Source organism: Aedes albopictus, chromosome 2 (genome assembly GCF_035046485.1).
Source record: "Aedes albopictus strain Foshan chromosome 2, AalbF5, whole genome shotgun sequence".
Lineage (NCBI taxonomy): Eukaryota > Metazoa > Arthropoda > Insecta > Diptera > Culicidae > Aedes > Aedes albopictus.
The window spans coordinates 283,763,143-283,784,619 of NC_085137.1; the positions used below are offsets into that span (position 1 = coordinate 283,763,143).

The 21,477-nt window shown below is 37.1% G+C and overlaps 2 protein-coding genes across 3 annotated transcripts in view; both read right to left on the bottom strand.

The window, feature by feature from the left end:
* Positions 1-2,009: 2,009 nt before the first annotated feature.
* LOC109416676 (RNA polymerase II-associated protein 3) overlaps positions 2,010-21,477 on the bottom strand; it is a 39,230-nt gene continuing 19,762 nt past the window's right edge. Inside the window, exons 4-6 of the mRNA XM_019690729.3 lie at positions 2,634-2,876; positions 2,385-2,577; positions 2,010-2,202 (exon numbers count right to left, since the gene is read on the bottom strand). Coding sequence (XP_019546274.3) covers positions 2,117-2,202; positions 2,385-2,577; positions 2,634-2,876 — 522 coding nt within the window. The 3' untranslated portion in view covers positions 2,010-2,116. The remainder of the gene's footprint in view (positions 2,203-2,384; positions 2,578-2,633; positions 2,877-21,477) is intronic.
* On the bottom strand, positions 13,258-14,763 carry LOC134288150 (uncharacterized). 2 transcript variants are annotated; one of them, XM_062851963.1, is made up of 2 exons: positions 14,572-14,763; positions 13,258-14,513 (listed from the first exon to the last, which is right to left on the bottom strand). In XM_062851963.1, exon 2 carries the CDS (start codon positions 14,401-14,403, stop codon positions 13,546-13,548), a length of 858 nt encoding a protein of 285 aa, XP_062707947.1. In that variant the 5' UTR covers positions 14,404-14,513; positions 14,572-14,763; the 3' UTR covers positions 13,258-13,545. The 2 variants fall into 2 exon arrangements, with proteins under 2 accessions (XP_062707947.1, XP_062707948.1); XM_062851964.1 differs by having other exon boundaries at positions 13,258-13,640; positions 13,779-14,763.

Below are 21,477 nucleotides of genomic sequence, written 5' to 3' on the forward strand. Positions count from 1 at the left end.
TACACATAGTGATGATGTTAGTATGTTCGTAAAAGCCTCCGCTGTTCGTTAAAAATACCCACAAGGTAATTCCTGGCTGAAAAATTGATGAAAATAACTGATTTTTGAATCATCAGTTTTCACTGTTTTGGACACCCCAATATATTTTGGACCCTCTTCAGTATATATTTTGGACACCCGGTGTTTGAACTCGTTTGAAACTATTTTGGAAGGATTTGTCGCTTGAATATGCTGGATCACATCTTAATTACTTGATTGACAAAGGCTGATTAGACGAACTTTGCGAATTAAATGCGCTAGAATGGTAAACGTTTTTGTTTACATCTGCAAGTTTCCTCAGCACCGCAATCTCTTTTTGTAAACATGATGCAACACTCGCACGGATGACGAGATTGGCAAAAAATAATTTCAAGGCAAATAAGGTTATTTCCAGTGAGGAAATGGTTGCTGCCCGCGCAGAGCAATCTTATTTAGCGAATGATTCTAAAAATATTCGTCATCTCATCATTAAATCTGTGTAAGTTGTGATAATATGACCCAGGGGGTCCAAAATATATGGGGGTCCAAATTATATTGGTTACCCTACACTTGGATTTTCGTTTTATTTATGAGTCATTGAAACACTTCAACATGCTAAAAACACTATTACAAAGGCATTTTTCAATAGTGGTGCACGACAATAGATTGATAATTAATAGTTTTTTTTAAAGAACCGAGTGATTGGAAAAATGTATGAAACGGTTGAAGTGACTCATTCAAATGAAAGTGTATCATTGAAACGAAATTGTACGCCCCTGATTAACAGCTTAACTTTGCGCACTTTTTAAAAAATGGTTAAACAATATTGCTGATGCATGATGCAACATACTACAGTGCGAGAAATAAGTATAAAGACAGAGCCGATTTCCATACAAAATATTTTGGGCACTTACTGCTATAACTCAGTCAATTCTGAACCGATTGTCTTGATTTTTGAGACACGATCAGATAGTCACAGTATCTAGCCATGTTCAAAAATTGAAGTCCATCGGTTCGAAATTGACTGAGTACAGCACTGCCCCCACTCCCATAACAGTCCCATCTTTGCTGGGTTTCCTATTCACATGGGACTGTTATGCGAGTGGGGGCAGAGCAGCAAGTGCCCAAAATATGTGCTCCGCCGAAATGGTCCCAAACCCTAAATCATGTTTGAGGATCAAAATCTCTGTTTCTAGCGATTCGATTGTGATGGAATTTTGGCTGCAACCTTCAAATAACTAAAATTTTAGCTTGTAATGTAAATCATCAGCCATGCAAGTGTTTACATTGACTTTTCAGATTCAAACAAGTATAAAGACACTTTTTGTATGGAAATAGTGTCTCTATATTTATTTGAATCTGAAAAGTCAATGTAACATTTGCATAGCTGATGGTTTATGGTACTAGCTGATATTCTTGTTATTTTAAGATTGCAACCAAAATTCCATTACAATCGAATCGCTAGAAACAGAGATTTTGATCCTCAAACATGATTATTTTGTATGTAAATCAGCTTTGTCTTTATAATTATCTGTCACACTGTATAATGTAATTGTGGGCATGTGAGAAAACTATGAATGTAGAAAAAAAATTGGCTTTGTGGTTATCACCCAAATGCGTAAAGTGTGGTGCCTACACGAAGTTTCGATTGCTCTGGTTAATCATGCGTTGCCATGTGTTTCTTTATGCTTGTCTTGTTTAATCACAAGGTAAAATGGAAATTCGCGTTTTCGCGAAATCCGCGAAATTAGACTGCGGACGCTAACTTCAACAAAACGGGTAAAAATATAGGACCACGAAGTTTGAAAAATTTTGCCGTGCATTTCCATTGTCCTCACTAAAATCAATTTTTAATAATGCGTTTCTTACAAACATCGAGGAAGTAAACCCAGTTTTTTTATATAAAGCATACATTATTTTTTTCGAAGAACTCTAGTTTAGTACAATAAGTTTCAAAGGATTTCTCTGTAAATTAAAACTTCGCCAAGACATATTTCGCCAAAGTTATGATTCTTGCACCAATCAATGCCGGAAGGAATAATTCAAGTAAAAATGGACTTACGTCGAAAGAAGCGTCACTGACTTACTGTACAGGAGATTAAATGATCAAGCTTTTCTTGATCGTGAAAATTTGATCCTTGTCGTCGTCCAATTCATCCATCAGTTCCAGCAGCTGGATTAAAGCTGGAAATTCAAGTAGAAGTGATAAAAACAATATAAGTACTATTTAGGGTACAGCTGAATAAGCTCTAAAATCGTGGGGCCATAATAAATAAGAACAAATTTGTGATTTTTCGACTCCGCATTTGCACCATTCGTTCAAGTTTACTTATGAATGCGCTTCAGAAGTGAAAATGCAAACTTACCATGTTTATCTCTTTCACCCAGCATCATGACAAGGATTCCGGATTCTTTGTTCTTTGCTACCTCGTTGAGAATTTTCATCGGTGAAGTTTTGTCCTGGAGACAGAATTGCCTAAGTACTTGTAGGATATCCGACAACATATCACTGCCCATATTTGCTCCCAACAGCTTATGGAGCGACGCGTTCTCAAGTGTCTGAAGAAAAAAAAAATGTTGGAATTTGTTGCAATTTGGAATTTAGGTAACACTACCTTCAGATATTGATATTTCTCTTCTTGCGTCTTCAAATTACACCAGGAATGGTAGAACTTCACACTACTGGAAGGAATGGGCGGGTGTGGATTTGTAGTTCCTGACATTCCAGCTGATTTAGCGTTAGATTGATCATTTTGATTTTCCTCAGATGCCATCTTCGGTTGTGTATTTGCCGATTGCGCCGATTGGGGTTGAGATGTGTCTCCAGATTTGCATTCGATTCCTTGACCAGATGGGCACTGTAAAAATGATGTGGTATTTCATGATTTCGAAAATTAATTCCGCTATATTGATTCGAATTTTATAACATATTTGCTAAAAACTATTCAAACAAATCTAACAAGATAAAAAAATTACCACAGATTAGTAAAAAAAATATTGAGCTTAAATTTCTCTCAAAATTCAATCAGTGATTGAAGTCGACTACATCATTACGACAGAAAATTCTCCCTGAAGATCCAAATATCATAATTAATCACTGATTCACTGTTTTTCAATTTATCGAAGGCTAACCAAGCCAAGCAGAAATTACAACGTTTGGGGGGTTATATACACTGAGGATACTGTTCGTTTTTCATAGTTTACATCTTATGAATCAGTTATTTTTATTTTTTTATCATTTCATAGTCCTCGTATGCTTTTCATACATTGGAAAGCGCAATCCATAAGACTTGTCGTATGGAAAATCTCATGAGACGCATCGTATAAAAATCATAAGATATGTTATGAAACACCATTGCTAAAAAACAACAAAACCTTTTATTGGCTTCTAACCACTTCAACTTCCGAAGCTACGATGGGCGTATGAGTAAAGCACGCGCTTGCCAACCTTGATGTTCCTGGTTCGATTCCAGGTTGCGATTTTTTTTAATTTGTACAAAATGTTCCATAAAAATATGTATGATTGTCATAAGACATAGTTTCAGTTTTTATACGTTATCTGTATGATTTTCATACGTGAGTGTTATGAAATTTATACAATAACAGTATGACAATAAAAGTTGGCGCTTTGAATCCAAAATCATAGTTCGTAACTATGATTTTCGCAAGTAATTCTTGTGGCAAAAAATCATAGTCGATTCGTATGATTTTCGGAGTTGCAGTATTCTCAGTGTATGTTAAGGTGCGTGAAAATAAAGAAAAGTTTGATTTTTTGTAAATATTTTTTTTTTGCTAGGTTTCTAGCTGCACTCTGAATAGAGTTGAAACCTCTACACTAGACCCGAAGACAGAAAAGAGTACGTAGTCTTTCAGAAGCAGTTTGCCAGCCGTACGAGGAAAATGATATCTATTAAGACACTGTTGCAAACTGACTCAAAAAGTTACGGTAGAAGATTGGAAAGTTTTCAATTGGTCTGTGTGGATTTGCCTATGGTCACACAATTTGTCTTCTTGTTTGATTTTGTGGTACACTGAGGATACTGTTCGTATGTTTTTCATAGTTTACATCTTATGAATCAGTTATTTTTATTTTTTTCACCATTTCATAGTTCTCGTATGCTTTTCATACATTGAAAAGCGAAATCCATAAGACTTGTCGTATGAAAAATCTCATTAGAAGCATCGTATGAAAATCATAAGATGTGTTATGAAACACCATTGCTAAAAAAACAACAAAACCTTTTATTGGCTTCTAACCAGTGCTTGAAATTCAGTGAATATGAATGGTACGATCAGTCATCAGCGCCAACCACCCCTACGAACGAACACGCACAGGGAGCAAAGAGAAACCGAACCAATCGCGACCACTATTCCTCATCGGTCGGTTGGCTGGTGAAGCATATCGACTGGTAACGATTATTTCTCACTTGCTGCGGTGAGGCTGAAGATGCGTAAATGATTCAGTGGATTTATATTTTGCTCAAAACTTGTAAAAACAATAAATTTGTCCATAAGAGAATGATGGACGTGACTATTATAATCGATTTAATTCGAGTTTATGTCATTTGCACTGTAATAACGAGATAAAAATCAAGTATATTCATTGCCATATACACCGGCGAAGAGAGAGATTCAGAGAGCCGCACGGCGCTGAATCGTCGTCCCTCACTCTCACTCATATTTTTTATTGCTCCCGCTCCCACTTGCTTCTGAAGTATGTTAGCCAATGAAGGCATATTGCTACCGCTTTGGGTTGAAAAGCGCCAGTCAAAGAAGAGCAAATTTTGATTCGTCTGCGGTAAAACGCTTCAATTTTCAAGCGCTGCTTCTAACCACTTCAACTTCCGAAGCGTCGATGGGCGAATGAGTAAAGCACGCACTCGCCAACCTAGACGTTCCTGGTTCGATTCCAGGTTGCGATTTTTTTAAATTTGTGCAAAATATTTCACAAAAATATGTATGATAGTCATAAGACATAGTTTCAGTTTTTATACGTTTTCGGTATGATTTTCATACGTGAGTCTTATGAAATTTATACAGTAACAGTATGACAATAATAGTTGACGCTTTGAATCCAAAATCATAGTTCGTAACTATGATTTTCGCAAAAAATTCTTGTGGCAAAAAATCATGGTTGATTCGTATGATTTTCGGAGTTGCAGTATCCTCAGTGTATGTTTCCGTTCAGTATGTATTTCTCCTCGATAAGTCAGTTGTCGTATGTTTGTTTTTTTTTCATCAAATCAATCGAACCCCGTAGTTAAAATACAGTTATTCCTGGGTCAAATTGTTTTCTTGATTTCGCCAATGAACATAAATAAATTACTAATCAAAATCAACCGAGAAACGTGGGAAATAGAGCCCATACAACATTTTGAAGTCAGCTGGCTGTAAAAGGTTTCAAAACCTGTCACAAATTTTATAATACCTTTATTAGGATTTGCAACGATCATTAAAACCTTCTCAAATCTAACCGACTTTGAACTATTGCTTGGGAATAGACTCTACTAAGCCCCAGTGGTTCCTCCGTGTTTATCGAGCCGGTTCGTGATGAACCGTTGGAGGCGCATTAAAGTGTTAAAAAGGTGATATGTTTCACTAAAGAACACTACCTTACAATAATCAAAATAAAACTCCTTCACTTTAATACCGTCAACCCCTGCGAACTTGGCCAGGGAAGTTTGATTTTTTGTAAATATATGTAACCATATTTTTTTAATTCTCGTTTTACGTGGTACATAGTACAGTACAATATTAACCCTAAAAGGGATACCTTCATGGTCTCAGTTTCGTCACCTCGCTGAGTGTGTTCCATCAAAGACGAGCTCTGAAAGGCGCCTGGGGTGCAATGGACCCCAGCTATCCCTTTTAGGGATAAATGTGCAAAATCAGCATGAGAACATGAAAAAATAATAACTATAACCAATATTATAACAATTTCTATAAAACGAGTTTTCTTTACAGAGGCTTGCCGTGACTATGATTAAGGACAAACGTCTTGAAATCCCGCTTCAACATTACATCAAACTTCAGACGCACAAATCTCAAGAAGCAAGCTTCAAACTACAATGTATTTTATTATTCTGTTCTTGCTCACTTTTAATTAGGTTGAAATAAAAAGCTTAGGTGCACTGGTTTTGTTTACAAAAAGATTTGTGCCCTCAAAATCGTGAGTAGGTGCCAAAGTCAGCCATTGTGGTGGCCATTTTGGGATTCTAAAAAGTCTGTCCTTAAAGACCAACGGCTCAACTGAAAGCACAAACCCAAAATAAAACCACTATCAGAGGACCTTGTTGTGCCCTTGAACGATCATTGTATCAAAAATGGTTTTATGCAATTCAGTATCGTAATTTCAATTTTGGTTCGATTCCCGGTCGGTCCAGGATCTTTTCGTAAAGGAAATTTCCTTGACTTCCTTGGGCATAGAGTATCTTCGTGCCTGCCACACGATATACACATGCAAAATGGTCATTGGCAGAGGAAGCTCTCAGTTAATAACTGTGGAAGTGCTCATAGAACACTAAGCGGAGAAGCAGGATTTGTCCCAGTGAGGACGTTACGCCAAGAAGAAGAAGAAGAAGAAGAAGAAGAAGAATTTCAATTTTATATAACTCATTTTGGTATCATAATGTTCAACTTTTCCGAACTGGTTCATTATGCAACTGAAATGAGTTGCATAATGAAAAATAGTTGCATAATGTTCATAATGCAACTCATTTGACCCAAATAGGTTGTATAATGAAAAAATCATTGCATAAAATTTTGTATGTTGCAAAACTCAATTTTTCAGCACTATTCGTATTTATCCAACTCGGCAAGCCTCGTTGGATAAAGGTACGACTCGTGCTGAAAAAATCAACTTTTTGCAAACCGTTACATAAATAACTATTATTTTGCATACATGAACGATTTAAAAAAAAAACTTATCCAAAAAATGTATGAAAAGAAATCAAAGTATCGATATATTTTTTCCGGAAAATATTGATCATTAAAGGACACGACACGTAAAAGCAAACACTCAAAAAAAAATGGTTGAAATCGGTTGAGAACTGTTTCCGCAACGTAGTCACCGCGTCGACGTTTTTGAAAAAAACATGATTACGAGATACCTAATCGCATTGAAAGTTTCAATATACAGCGTAGCGCAAAACGCTATACCGTCAATGTACCAATAGCCGCTTACCGTCATGAAACTGATGTTTATTGACATGAATAAATACAATATTCCCCGTTTAAATGTAATTCGGTACGCATATTTTGAATATCCGCGATAAAAGCCGTGAGGATTCTAAAACATTCCCCAGGATGCACCATTCCCCAGAAATGCATTTTCCAGAATGTACCATTCCCCAGAAAAGCTTAATATACTCTGCTAAAAAGTATAATTCGATACACAGTACTGTTAATGTTGATCATAATGGTATGTTGAAAACAAATTGAGTTATTTAGATATCACGAATATTGATAACAAAGTGAGTTTTCATTTTGTATGACTTAAGTGTTAACATAACAAAAAAGATAACAAAATAATGTACTGGAATATCTAATTGAAATCAGAATGAGTTCTCATTGATAACAAATTGATATCTCATTTTGTTATCTACATTTTACGACTTGATATCATACGCAGTTCTCAGGGAGTTATCAAATCAATCTAAAGGGTAACAACTAAAAATTAACAGCAAAATTAGTATTCACTTTGATATTTTATTAGGCATTAATTAACATGAATAAGTAAAAATTTAAATTAGTTTTTATTTTAAATTTAGAAGAATTTCATGATTGAAAACTTGTTTTGTTTGATACGATATTATCAGAATATGGCACCTATTAATGGCGTAGTATTATCGATTTGTGCCGGCTGTTCGGGCTCTAAAGAAGTTGATCATCAATATTAATTTCTATTCCCGATCAGCCTAGATAGCCGTGTAGTGGCGGTAGCAGTTACCTCAACTGGCTAAGAATATCACTACGGATTGCCTAATCCGGTGGTAAAAGTCCACCAAACAAGCGACCCTTAATTCATGGTGTTAAGCGTACCGTGCCTAGGAATGAATGGTTAGGGGGGTCTAACAAAAACTTAACCGTGAACGGAGCCTGTGGAGTACCAGGGCACCCTCCACAGTATGTTGCCCTTACTGTGTTAAACGGAGCAATGACGCAGTGGACCTTATTTGTCTCCGGGATAATCGGCCACTTTTCTTACGTCTCAATTCCGAGGCTTAATAAAAGTGGGTAAATGAATTTTTTTTTTTATGGCAGGAATTAAGTTCGTACAGGTAAACCTTCATCACGCAAAAGGTGCTTCTGCTGTGTTGAGTCGAAGGTTTAAAAAAGATGGACTGGAAGTGGCGCTTATTCAAGAGCCGTGGTCCAACAAACGAAAGATTCTTGGTGTTCTGACACAAAATAGTAAACTATTTTATGATGAGCAACAAGATTCTCCCAGAACCGCTGTCTTAGTACGCAAAACGTTAAAATGCTATCCTATTACAGAGTTTATCAGAAAGGACATTGTTGCGGTCATGGTAGAGGTACCAACCACTAGAGGTAAAACTGAGATCGCTGTGGCTTCAGCTTACTTTCCTGGTGATGTTCCTGAGGTACCTCCTCCTGAGATCGCATCATTTGTTCAATTCTGTAAAGAAAACAACAAATCGTTTATCATTGGCTGTGACGCCAATGCGCATCACACGGTTTGGGGTAGTACGGATATTAACAGTCGAGGTGAGTCACTATTAGAGTATCTGTCTTCCAACAATATAGACATTTGCAATAATGGTGATAAACCTACTTTCTCAAATGTAATCAGACAAGAGGTCTTGGATCTAACACTGTGCAATGCTGCAATCTTTGACAAGATCACAAACTGGCACGTGTCAGATGAGATTTCTCTATCTGATCATAAACACATAATCTTCAATTGGAGTGGTGGAGATTACTCTAGAACCGCATTTAGAAATCCCAGGAGGACAAACTGGGATCAATATGTAGAATTGTTGAATACGCATTCATTTACAATGGGAGAAACTATTGATTCAACCCAAAAGTTGGAATCATTTTCTCAAAGGGTAAATGAAAGTATCATCAATTCCTTTAACGGAAGTTGTCCCACCATACAATCGTCTTCTACTAGAGACGTGCCATGGTGGAACTTTAAACTGGATCGCCTTAGAAAATTTTCTCGTAAAATGTTCAATAGAGCGAAACAAACGGGAGATTGGACTCAGTACAGGAAAGCCCTGACTGAGTACAACAGCGAAATACGAAAATCTAAAAGAAAGTCTTGGATGCTGACATGTGAAAACATAAACAGCACTCCTGTAGTTGCAAGACTACAGAAAACGCTCGCAAAAGATCATTCAAATGAATTGGGAAACCTGAAGCGCGACGATGGAGCTTTTACCAAAACTCCTCGTGAAACTTTGGATTTAATGATGGAAACCCATTTTCCGGGTTCGGTTCTAAGTGTGGATTCCAATGATACTATATCTCTGGAAGGTGAAGGATGTCACATAACATAAGTGGAACTCTGGCTCAAAAAGTTGATGCCTTTCCGAGTTCGTACGCTGGTATACAGGGCACCGAAATGTCAAACGCATTATAACATTATTGCCATACTATTTTTCAGCATGTATACCATTTTTCATTGCTGTGAAGTAAAACAAAGACCTCATAGATCTAGACTGGCAGCACGTGGAAATCTAAAACAGAGCATAAATTGTAATAAAACTTTGTAAACTCAAGTCGAAAGTACGTTTTATGGCTTTAAATATAAAGGGAGATCGATATGTGAAGCGTGGATATTTTATTTCGAAGATTTCCATGAATTTATAACAACATGAATAAGTGGATTTCCAGCAGCTAGTTTTGCGCATATCTCAGATGCCAATCTTCTTTCCTGTATTCTTTGCCAAAACTGGAATACTGGTTGGATCAGATGTTTTTTGTTTACCAAAATAAGTGACAGTTCGACGCCTTTTATGAAAGATATAACAGTTTCGCGTGCTGGAAAAGGATACAACTTTTTCCTTCGCTCTGACCATGGAGTTCCACTTATGTTATGTGAGGATGTCCTAGTATAAACTCTTCGGAGTCAACTAGGACAATAAACACCACCTCAGATTTAGCTGATGAAATCTTTACGAAGGCCAGAGTGGAAAATGCAATTAGATCTTTTCAGCCTTTTAAATCTGCAGGAGTTGATGGAATATTTCCAGCACTGATTCAAAATGGAGAAGCGGTGTTGGTACCATCACTAATTGAGATGTTCAAGGCTAGTTTAAGATTGAATTACGTTCCATCAAAATGGAGACTTGTAAAAGTTATATTTATACCAAAAAAGGGGAAGCGAGACAAGACGCATCCCAAAGCATACAGGCCAATTAGTCTTTCTTCAGTTTTGTTGAAGACTATGGAAAAGGTTTTGAAGGATTTTATCAATTCTTCTTACATAAAAGACCATCCCCTATCTGACTTCCAGTTTGCTTATCAATCTGGTAAGTCAACGGTTACAGCACTTCATTCGCTAGTAACAAAAGTGGAAAAAACGTTTTCAGCAAAAGAAATAGCTCTATGCGCCTTTTTAGACATAGAAGGAGCATTTGATAATGCCTCCTATTCATCTATGAAGCGTGCCATGGAGAACAAAAACTTCGACCAATGTATCATACATTGGATTTATACTGCGCTTGCAAAAAGAGAAATCACCTCTGAGCTGGGAAGTTCTTCTATAACAGTAAGGGCAACGAAAGGTTGCCCTCAAGGAGGAGTCCTCTCACCACTATTGTGGTCCTTAGTTGTAGACGATCTTCTAAGAAGCTTGAAGAAAAAAGGTTTCGAAGTTGTGGGCTTTGCAGACGATATAGTCATAATAGAGAGAGGAAAGTATGACGAAACTGTTTCGGAGAGAATGCAAAGGGCCCTAAACTATACACATTCATGGTGTATTAAGGAGGGCCTTAGCATCAACCCGTCAAAAGTCGTAATTGTCCCTTTCACTAGGAGGAGGAAGATCAACCTAAAAGCTTTTCGGCTTGGAGGGATACAAATTCATCCTAGTGATCGAGTCAAATACTTAGGTTTGATACTGGATGCTAAACTGAACTGGAATGCTCAAATTGAGTCCGTGATCGGTAAGGCAACAAGTGCATTCTGGTTATGCTCCAAAACTATTGGCAGGAAGTGGGGCTTGAAACCAAAAATGATAATGTGGATTTATACTGCCATAATCCGCCCAAAAGTGACGTATGCTTCGTTTGTCTGGTGGCCAAAAACGAAAGAGGCTACCACACAAACAAAACTTGCCAAAATTCAACGTCTTGCGTCCATTGCTGTTACAGGAGCGATGCGAAGCACTCCATCAAAAGCTTTAGATGCGATTCTCAATCTGCTACCTTTGCACGAGTACGTGCAATTAGAAGCAGAAAAGGAATTGCTGAGACTTGAACGAGTTGAAATGTTTATGCCAGGTGATCTTGTAGGTCACCTGAGCATTTCACAATACTTCCAAAATAGGCCAGTAATGAAAATGATTAAAGACTGGATGAAACCTGTGGAGAACCATGATGTTCCTTACAAGTTGCACGAAACAACTCGTGCAGATTGGGAAGTCGGAGGTCCCACTGTTCGTCAAGGGTCAATCAAATTCTTCACAGATGGCTCAAAAGTTGGAATAAAAACGGGAGCGGGAATCTACGGCCCTGGAATACAAATTTCAGTGGCGATGGGACACTATCCTACGGTGTTTCAAGCAGAGATTCTTGCTATTTTGAAATGCGCAAATATCTGCCTTGAGAGAAAATACAGATACGCAAATATTTGTATTTTCTCAGATAGTCAAGCTGCACTAAAAGCATTGTGCGCTTACAAATGTACTTCAAAGCTTGTCTGGGAATGCATTCTTTCACTGCGCAGGCTGTGCCAAGGGAATTCAGTAAACTTATACTGGGTTCCAGGTCACTGTGGCATTGAAGGAAATGAAATGGCAGACGAGCTTGCTAAAAGTGGTTCCAATTTACAGTTTGCTGGTCCAGAACCATTCTGTGGTATATCAAACTGTACAATTAAAATGGACCTGAAACGCTGGGCTGAGCAGAGGGTGATATCCAATTGGATGGACGTCAAAAATTGCAATCAGTCAAAACGATTTATAACACCAAATGCTTATAAAACCAAAAAGCTCTTAGAGCTCAACAAGAGAGCTCTATGTACATACACTGGCCTAGTAACTGGACACTGCCCGAGCAGGTATCACTTGAAAAATATTGGCCATATTCAGAGTGATATCTGTCGTTTCTGTAATACGGAACGTGAAACCTCGGAACATCTGCTTTGCAGTTGTGGTGCTTTATACACGCGCAGGCAAAGATTTCTAAATAGTGGTTGCTTGCAACCCAGTGAGATCTGGTCTGCAAAACCTGGGAAGGTCTTCTGCCCATAACCGCATATTTGTAACATTTGCATATTTTGCTGGTATTGAGTTAATATCGGGGATCAGCATCAAATCACAAGTGCTTTCGACCACCTGAATTAAAAAATGAAGTTTGTTCTAGGATTTATGAAAAAAATACCAAGTCATTTTGTCTCATTGAGCAATGTGACCGCATAACAGTCACACTAGGAAAATAGATTGACTTTAAAGCGTGACATCAATCATACTGAGGTCTGATTTATTTTTTGACAATTCCCCCAGCATACAGGAACTGCTGTAGAAAATTTGATTGCTATACGACTGATGAAAAATTTATGAGAAATTTTTAAAATTTCAATTCATTCCTATACTATTCAAAGTTGCAACTTTGGTTTCCATTTTCTCCAATGCCTACTGTTGTCGAATGTTACTGTTATGCGGTTATGGGCAGTCTTGGAGTTTATTAATTCCATTGCACCTGACTGGGAGACGACGCGTCGTGGCAGTAGCTGATTACTTGACACATGGTAATTAGCTGGCTAGATGCGAATATCAAAACGGGACATGCCACAAAAGTTCAGCCTATTGGACGCAGTGGCTTAATTTCCCCAACAGGGGTGGAAAAAAAAAAATCGATTGTAACATTAACATTTCATAAACAGCCATTTCTAACTTGGAGCCTAAACGAAGAAAAGTTGTATGGAAATCGGATATGATATCCTGATAGATATGCAGTATAACTATACCATGATTCAACTAAAAGATTAATGATGGACATTGAAGTGACAAAGAAAAGTAAATTTGGAGTCAAAGGACAACTGCTGTTAGGACGTGTGGCGGTTCGGAGGCAGGATACCATACTGAGAGCAACTCTATTTCAAGCAGCTTCAATAACTGCAATGTATTGATAATTATTAGATAAATAATAACATATAATACAAAACCATTTTACATTATAGTATAAATTCTCCGGCCAATCTCCTAACAGTGGTGCACGACACGACTTTTCGTAGTCCTTCTCATCACGAACTGAAACGCACTGCACTATAGTTGTAATTCATCAATAGGCAGCCACTGTAGCGCACATCGTTATTGTTTCAGGGTTGCCAGTTCCACTAAGAGCTTAACGCATAGGAACTATTCGCAACATTCCCCCCCGTGGAACTGGTAATTAACTGAAATTCACCTACTGCACAGCTTTCATCCGAAACTACATTAAATTTGAAAATATTTCGCGCACGCAGTGAACATTCTGAAGATGGCAGCACCATACCGTCGTAGATTCGAATTGTGGTACACACGCGTAAGTCGAGCTGGCTCGTTCCACTCTGTTCCACTGCTACAGTACCAAGCCCACCGGGATCAAACAGCGACGTTTTCATTCGATTACGATTGCCTTGCTTCCTGCGGCGGCGGCGACGACGGCGGCGGCGGTGGCGGTGTTGCTGTTTCATCGTTGGATGGGGCTTTCGGCAGGCTATCCATATCTCTCGAGTTGCAATGGACATTGTGTTTTGTTGCCCCTGCTTGTACGCTGGTGACGAATCAGCTGGTATTGTTTTGGTGATCTTTCCTTTCTTTTGGGGAGACCGATCACCGATGACGATGCTTTTTGAAACAGCTGATCTCTTCATCGAGAGCATTGGTTGCGAGTATTGTTCGGGAGAGTGTGCTGTTTTTAGATTCGATACTCTAGTGCAGTCTTGATGCGGCTGGGTGTCATCGCATGGCGAATTTGGTTTGATCACCTTTACTTTGCTGACCGTATTCCCACTATATTGCCGTATCACTGCTTCTTTTCTAGCGCTGAAATCCAACTCCATCTTTTGTACAGCTTTTCTGAACTCCTCGTCGATTTTCGCTAGGTCTTGCTCGTAGCGATGCTCCATAAGTTTCACCCTTTCATCATATTCCTTCCGCCACAACTCGTTCTTCTTCTCCAGAAGGGAAAGCTCTTCTTCTACACTTTCCATGGCGGAATGCTTTTTTGTGAATATAATTTATTGAAGTTTGTTAGGACGTGTGGCGGTTCGGAGGCAGGATACCATACTGAGAGCAACTCTATTTCAAGCAGCTTCAATAACTGCAATGTATTGATAATTATTAGATAAATAATAACATATAATACAAAACCATTTTACATTATAGTATAAATTCTCCGGCCAATCTCCTAACAGTGGTGCACGACACGACTTTTCGTAGTCCTTCTCATCACGAACTGAAACGCACTGCACTATAGTTGTAATTCATCAATAGGCAGCCACTGTAGCGCACATCGTTATTGTTTCAGGGTTGCCAGTTCCACTAAGAGCTTAACGCATAGGAACTATTCGCAACAACTGCCCTTAATCTTCCGTAACTCGCGCGGTTGACTACCTGCGTCAGCACCACGCTAATGCTGAGTACAAAAAGCGAGATTTTTCCAACGTGTTGTACAAAATACAACAGCGCGATCGCTCGAGGGTTAATATTTTTGTATAGGTAATTATAGTTCAGCTTTTCCTTCTGATTATATGCACTGCAGCAAAACAAATGTGGGAGATGTTCACGACATCCCAGAGCCACAGGCATCGGAACTTAAATTGAATGACATCGAGCAACGAATTGAGTCGCATTCGGCTTCTCAGCTTTTTCCCTCGTTACCCGGGGAAAATGATGACATTGAAAAAATAAGGCATCCGATAGGAAAAATATTTTACTACAATAATTCTATCGGTTATGGCATAATGTCGTTTGGCATAGTCTTTTGGCATAATGGCCAAATGGCATTATATGGCATAATAGTCGATTGGTAAAATGGCCGTTTGGCATCACAATAAGTGAAATGGCATTCATCATTTTTATGTATGATAAATATCTGTGTTATTTTCAAAACTTCAAACATAACGAGATTCATCATTTTGGTACAGAGCTACAATGATTCCTTTTTCGCGTGAGAATACTTTATAAAGGTAAACTATGTGACATTCAACAGTAGAATGACCGTGAATTACTTCGGTTGGCCATATCTAACTTCATTTGCCTTTAATATAGAATTTAAAAATTTAAAAATATTTGGCAATATGTTTAGATTGAAATAACTGATATCTGGGAACTTTTGTATTCTGGGTACTTTTGTTCTCTTCGTCATGAAGGCTTTATGAAACCTGTTGAATTCAAAGTTGGCATCAAATCTTTCCCAACCAAGTTTCAGGCAACTTGGCCGATGAATAGGGTAGAAGCTTCAGTTTTGGCCAATCCGGAGTTTTGGCAATAGTGCGGTATTGAGCCTGTTGCTATCTAAATCGGCGTAAATTTATTATTTACTAGTAGATTCTAATACAATATGATGATTACAGCTGTGAAAACCACACATTTTGATTAAAAACTGGAAGAAAAAAATATATTTCCTTAAAAAATCTGCTCCCATATATCTAATTTGGCCACTCCCATAAGAAATACACGTGATTGGTCAAAATAGAAACCAAACTTAAGAATATGGCCAAAACTGCGGCAGAGCTTCTATTTTGGCCAGTTCTACTTTTAATACAAAAATCAAGTATTGGTATGATTTCTGCATTTTTCCTTCAAAATATAGATTGAAACCTTTCTTTTGACGCATTGATTGTTTTCATAGGATTATTAATTATTTTTATAAAAATGATTTCCCTTACGACTGGCCAAACCGGTGCCCGCACCCTACCCCCTCATAACGAAGAGAACAAACCCGTCGATAATAGCCAGTCACCCTAAAAAGACTTACTAAAGTTCAAGCCAATTTAAATCAATAGCATGACCATTACCCAGAATCAGCAAATTATAAATTTTGTGTCAATATGTAAGTAAAATACTCTGGTAGATTTAACAAATATTTTGTGAATATAGTTAATATTAATAAAGCATATTAAACCTTTTTTGGATTTTTGAAATCAAATCTTGTTATCATTGAGTAATGGTAACATCTCAATTTGATATTAAATAAAAACAATTCGGAAAGAGAACTTATTTTGTTTCATTTTGTTATCAATAACAAAATGAGTTATCAATTTGTTATAGATTTGTTCTCATTCCCTGCTCGGGATCCCAATGGCTGTTCCTAATGATTCGCTTCAAAGGCCCTTCATTTATGCGGTATGAGAAGGACTTTTGTCATTATTCCAATACCATGGAATATAAAAACTGAACCAGTGCTGAAAATTCATTTCATCATATCTAAATTCAATCACCTACAGCTCATTTTAGAAGCTGAACCTGAGAATATGGTATATGAAAAACTTGTGCGGCTAGACCAGTTCAGCAAGAAAGTCACGGAAAAACCGCTATTTTTCGAATATTTAAGGTAAATATCACGAACTACCTTCGAAAAATGCTAATGATATTCACGGTGAATATCATTTGGCATTTTTTAAAGGTAGTCCGTGACATTTACCTTAAAAATTTAAAAAATAGCGGTTTTTCCGTGACTTTCTTGAAGAACTGGTCTAACCGCACAAGTTTTTCATATACCATATTCTCAGGTTCAGCTTCTAAAATGAGCTGTAGGTGATTGAATTTAGATATGACGAAATGAATTTTTTGTAATTGCGTTGCATATTCCCCTACTTTTCACTCGCGGTAAGGGCAATAAAACGGCCTACTTTTCTTCACTAAAACAAAAGTGCCGAAAAGTACTACTTTTCGGCACTCTTAAGAGTGCTGAAAAGTAGTACTTTTCGGCACTTTTGCCAGCGCACACTTTTTGCCAACTATCACAACTTCCGTTGATGCAGCTGCTGCTTCCATATCCATTGAGCAGCTCGAGTTCGAATCAGGATGATTTAGATTCTGATTCGGACTGCAGATCAGGTGTAGAGGCAGTAGCTGGAACTGCTTTCGCTCTTGCCTATGGTGCTGCATGACGATGACGGGAACTTGAAAATTTGTGACACCCAGCCTACCATAGCCTACCTGATCGAACAAAAATACAACGCAGGCGCGCTTGAAGGCGCGCACGTGGTTTCTCTTGATACATGTTTGTGTAGCAAGAAGAGATTAAACTTAACTTTTTTTGCAATTACAAAAAATTTTGTATGCAACTCGTTGCAAAACTCGATTTTTTCAGCACTCTTCGTATTTATCCAACTCGGCAAGCCTCGTTGGATAAATGTACGACTCGTGCTGAAAAAATCATCATTTTGCAACTTGTTGCATAAATAACTATTTCAGCACTGAATTGAACATATAAGCAGTTTTAATGCCAACAATTCTTATAACAACTCAGAAAAAATTTAAATGAAGAAGGAAAAAAGTATCATTGTTTTCCTTTCGGCATTCAAAAAGCCAACAATGTAAGGAACAATATTTAAACAATATTTTTCTTAGAATTAAGGAAATTAGTAAAATTATTGAAATTATAACTGCTTACATTTTCAACATAGATTTTCCCTTCTTTTATACATAGGCTGTTCTTTCGAATTGCACTTTTCAGGAAATCATGGGCATTATTACAACTACCGGTGTTAAATTGCTATAATATTTATGATATTTAAACTTTCTCAAATTTCTAAACACTTGTGCTTGTAGTGCCGATAATTACCTGAACATTGTAACTCGAAAGAACAGCCTATGTAGAAAGAAGAGAAAATCAATGTTGAAAAGGTAAACAGTTGTGATGCCGATAATTTCCTGAAAAGTGCAATTCAAAAGAACGTCCTATGCAGCAAAGAAGGAAAAATCTATGTTGAAAATGTAAGCAGTTATAATTTCAATAATAGTATACCAATTGCCTACATTCTAAAAAAAAGCCTGTTCAAAAAGAAAGAGCATTGTTGGGTTTTTGAACGCCGAAAGGAAAACAATGTCACCACAGACAAACAGACGTCACACTTCGAACATTTTTTTTATTCAAATTTGAGTCTCGGAAACAGGTACATCGCACGAGGCACAGGTTGATGTACGATGGCAATTATCAGAGTGTTACGTCTGTTTGTCTGTGATGTCACTTTTTTCCTTCTTCGTTAAAAAAAATGTTTGAGTCGTTATAAGAATTGTTGGCATTACAACTGCTTATATGTTCATCAACCATTCTTCCTTCTTTTGCATAGGCTGTTCCTTCGAGTTGCACTTTTCAGGAAATTATCGGCATAGCAACTGCTTACTTTTTTTAACATAGATTTTTCCTTCTTTTTTGCATAGGCTGTTCTTTCGAAATGCACTTTCCAGGAAATTATGGGCGTTACAGCCACCACCGGTGTTAAAATTGCTTAAATATTTATTTTTTTTCAAATTTCTAAACACCTGTGCTTGTGGTGCCGATAAATACCTGAACAGTATAACTCGAAAGAACAGCCTATGCAGAAAAGAAGGGAAAATCTACATTGAAAATGTAAGAAGTTGTGATGCCAATCATTTTCTGAAAAGTGCAACTCGAAAGAACAGCCTATGCAGAAAAGAAGGGAAAATGCATGTTAAAAAAAAGTAAGCAGTTACGATGTCAATAATTAAACTAATAGCCTAAATTGCTTATTTCCAAAGTTTTTCTTGTCAAATAAGAATTTTGGCAGGATGTTTCTTCCGGTGATTTTTTACTAATGAATATTTGATTTTTAGCGATTAATATTAACCATTTAGAAATAAATTACTAGTTTTATTTTTTTTTTCTAGGGAATGACGCGTTTTAATGAATAGTTTTCTGGGGAATGGTACATTCTGTGGAATGGAATTCTGGGGATTGGTTTTCTGGGGAATGGTTTTCTGGGGAATGTTATAGAATCACGGTGAATTCAAATATTTGGTATCATTTTTGCTCCTGTTTGACGTTTGCTCACTTCCGCCATCTAGTGGTTATTCGGCCAACCACAGCATGACTTCTAAAAGTCTATGGTTTATGAATATCAGCCCTTCAATTACTATGAACTCTAAATCAAAACTTTTTGTTTAAACAGGGATTTAAGGCAAAGCAAAAACATTCCAAAATGCGCAGTGAAGTTCTTTATCATATTATGTTCAAGTTGGGACAAACCTAAGCCCCGGGTGGATTGTCGCAACAAACGCAGAATGTGACATTATCATTATTGTTGCGCGATGGTTGGAGCTGATTCAGTGGTTCTGTGTATGAATAAAGATGGACCCAATGCGTCTGTAGTATTATGGTATATTAAAATACCGTTAGATAAAAGAACTACAAGAAAAAATGAAACTGTAACAGGTTACTCAAAATTACAAAACGCATGAAATGATCATGCAAATCGCTTTATATTTATTCGATTTGATGAAGTGTATCATAAATGTGCAATCATATTTGTTTTTTTTTAACATGATTAATTTTGAATAAACTTCAAACTGATGAAAAATGTTGGTAGTTCGTGCTAGAAATTTAAATGCTTGGGTATATTATTTCAGCCAGAAAGAAGTCCAGACGTTATAGGGAACTTTTTGAAAACGTTATAGTTTGTTGACCCTCTACTTCCCATGGTTGCTCTAGTAGAGCACCGTCGATTTTCGACGAGCTCGAGAAAAACGGAATTAGATGAATATGATGCAATAGTTTTTCAGATCTCTTTGTAATCTCATTAGGTAAACCCAACTTTCAACTACTTTTTTAATCGAAGAACTATTGATAAACAATCAATAATAAATTTACAACTATTTTTTTTGTCGATTTCGGAAATTTGGCCAATTTGCAAAGGCTTGTGGCATACAAAAAGTCGTTCAAAGTCGTGGGAAGGAAAGGGTTAATGCGGTAGTGCCACCATATATCATCAAAAGATCTAGGTAAACTTTCTAATTTTGATTTATTTTTCAGCCAAAAAATGAATCATACATTGTATGATTCACTATACCGCAAACGCACCATACTTTGCGCACTTAGGGCCTAACAACATTGCGCAATTTTCAAAAAATCGTTGAACGATATTGCTGATGCATAATGAAAACTTTTTTCAACGGAATACTAGCTAGTGATTGTAGGCATATTGGAAAAATATGAATGCAGATAAAAATTCACGCTAACGCCGCTCAGCACTAAAGTGCATAATTTACAGACTACACCAAAAATGTGTAACCCTTGCACATCCACAAAATCAGCTCCTGTGTCCGCAAATCGTTAAATTCGCAAAAAAATTGTACCGTGAGGTCGCCATTCACCGCTCATTTAACGGCATTTTCGTTAAGTATATGATATTAAAAATCGACGTTTGCGAATATTTCACATTAATTTACGTTAACAACTTAACAATTATGTTGTTATTATAGAAAAAATATAAAACGATTGTAAAATATGTTTACAGCCGAAAAAATAAAAATTCAAATGTGTTATCTCTTGGCTCCTATTACCGCTCATGCATCCATTCACCGCTCATGATGGATCCATTCACCGCTCACTGGATTATTTTTTCATGGAATCACAGAAACTATTCATTTATAAAAACAAAATAACTTTTATTTACCAATGTATTGATGATTCATGACGTTCAGTTCATCCTGTTTTGTCAAAATGGAATCTTTAACGGGTTTTACCTGTTGGATATTTTTTCCGCTGTTTGTCCTGAACAGTTCCCATGTTGTCCTGCAGCGCAGTGTGAGAAATATTTTTTGAGAACGTGATTTCAGGTACACCCATATAAAAACTTGGTGAAATGAAAGTTTTTTAATGTGGCAGCATGTTACATTCACTTTTGTTACGATACTTTACTAACATTTGATCATTTTTGTATGATTGATCCAAAATGAGCGGTGAATGGGGCATGAGCGGTGAATGGCGACCTCACGGTACGGCAATCTAGCTAGGTTTACTAGTGACCTTGGAAAACAAAAAAAAATCGACATTTCCCATCTAGACGACTGTACGAGCTGTTTTTGAGAATGTGCAACTGTAACACATTTTTGTGTGGTTTGGAAATTATGCACTTATGAGTAGGGCTTACACATTCTAGGTGCTGAGTGGTTTTAGCTTGTTGACTTCAAAAAAGTGGTTATTACCCAAATGCTCAAAGTTTGGCACTAGACAAAGTAGTATGATGCAAATTTTGTCGAAGATCCTCTTAAACTCAAAAACAAAAAAAAAATTAAAAAAAATATTTCGGGTATAT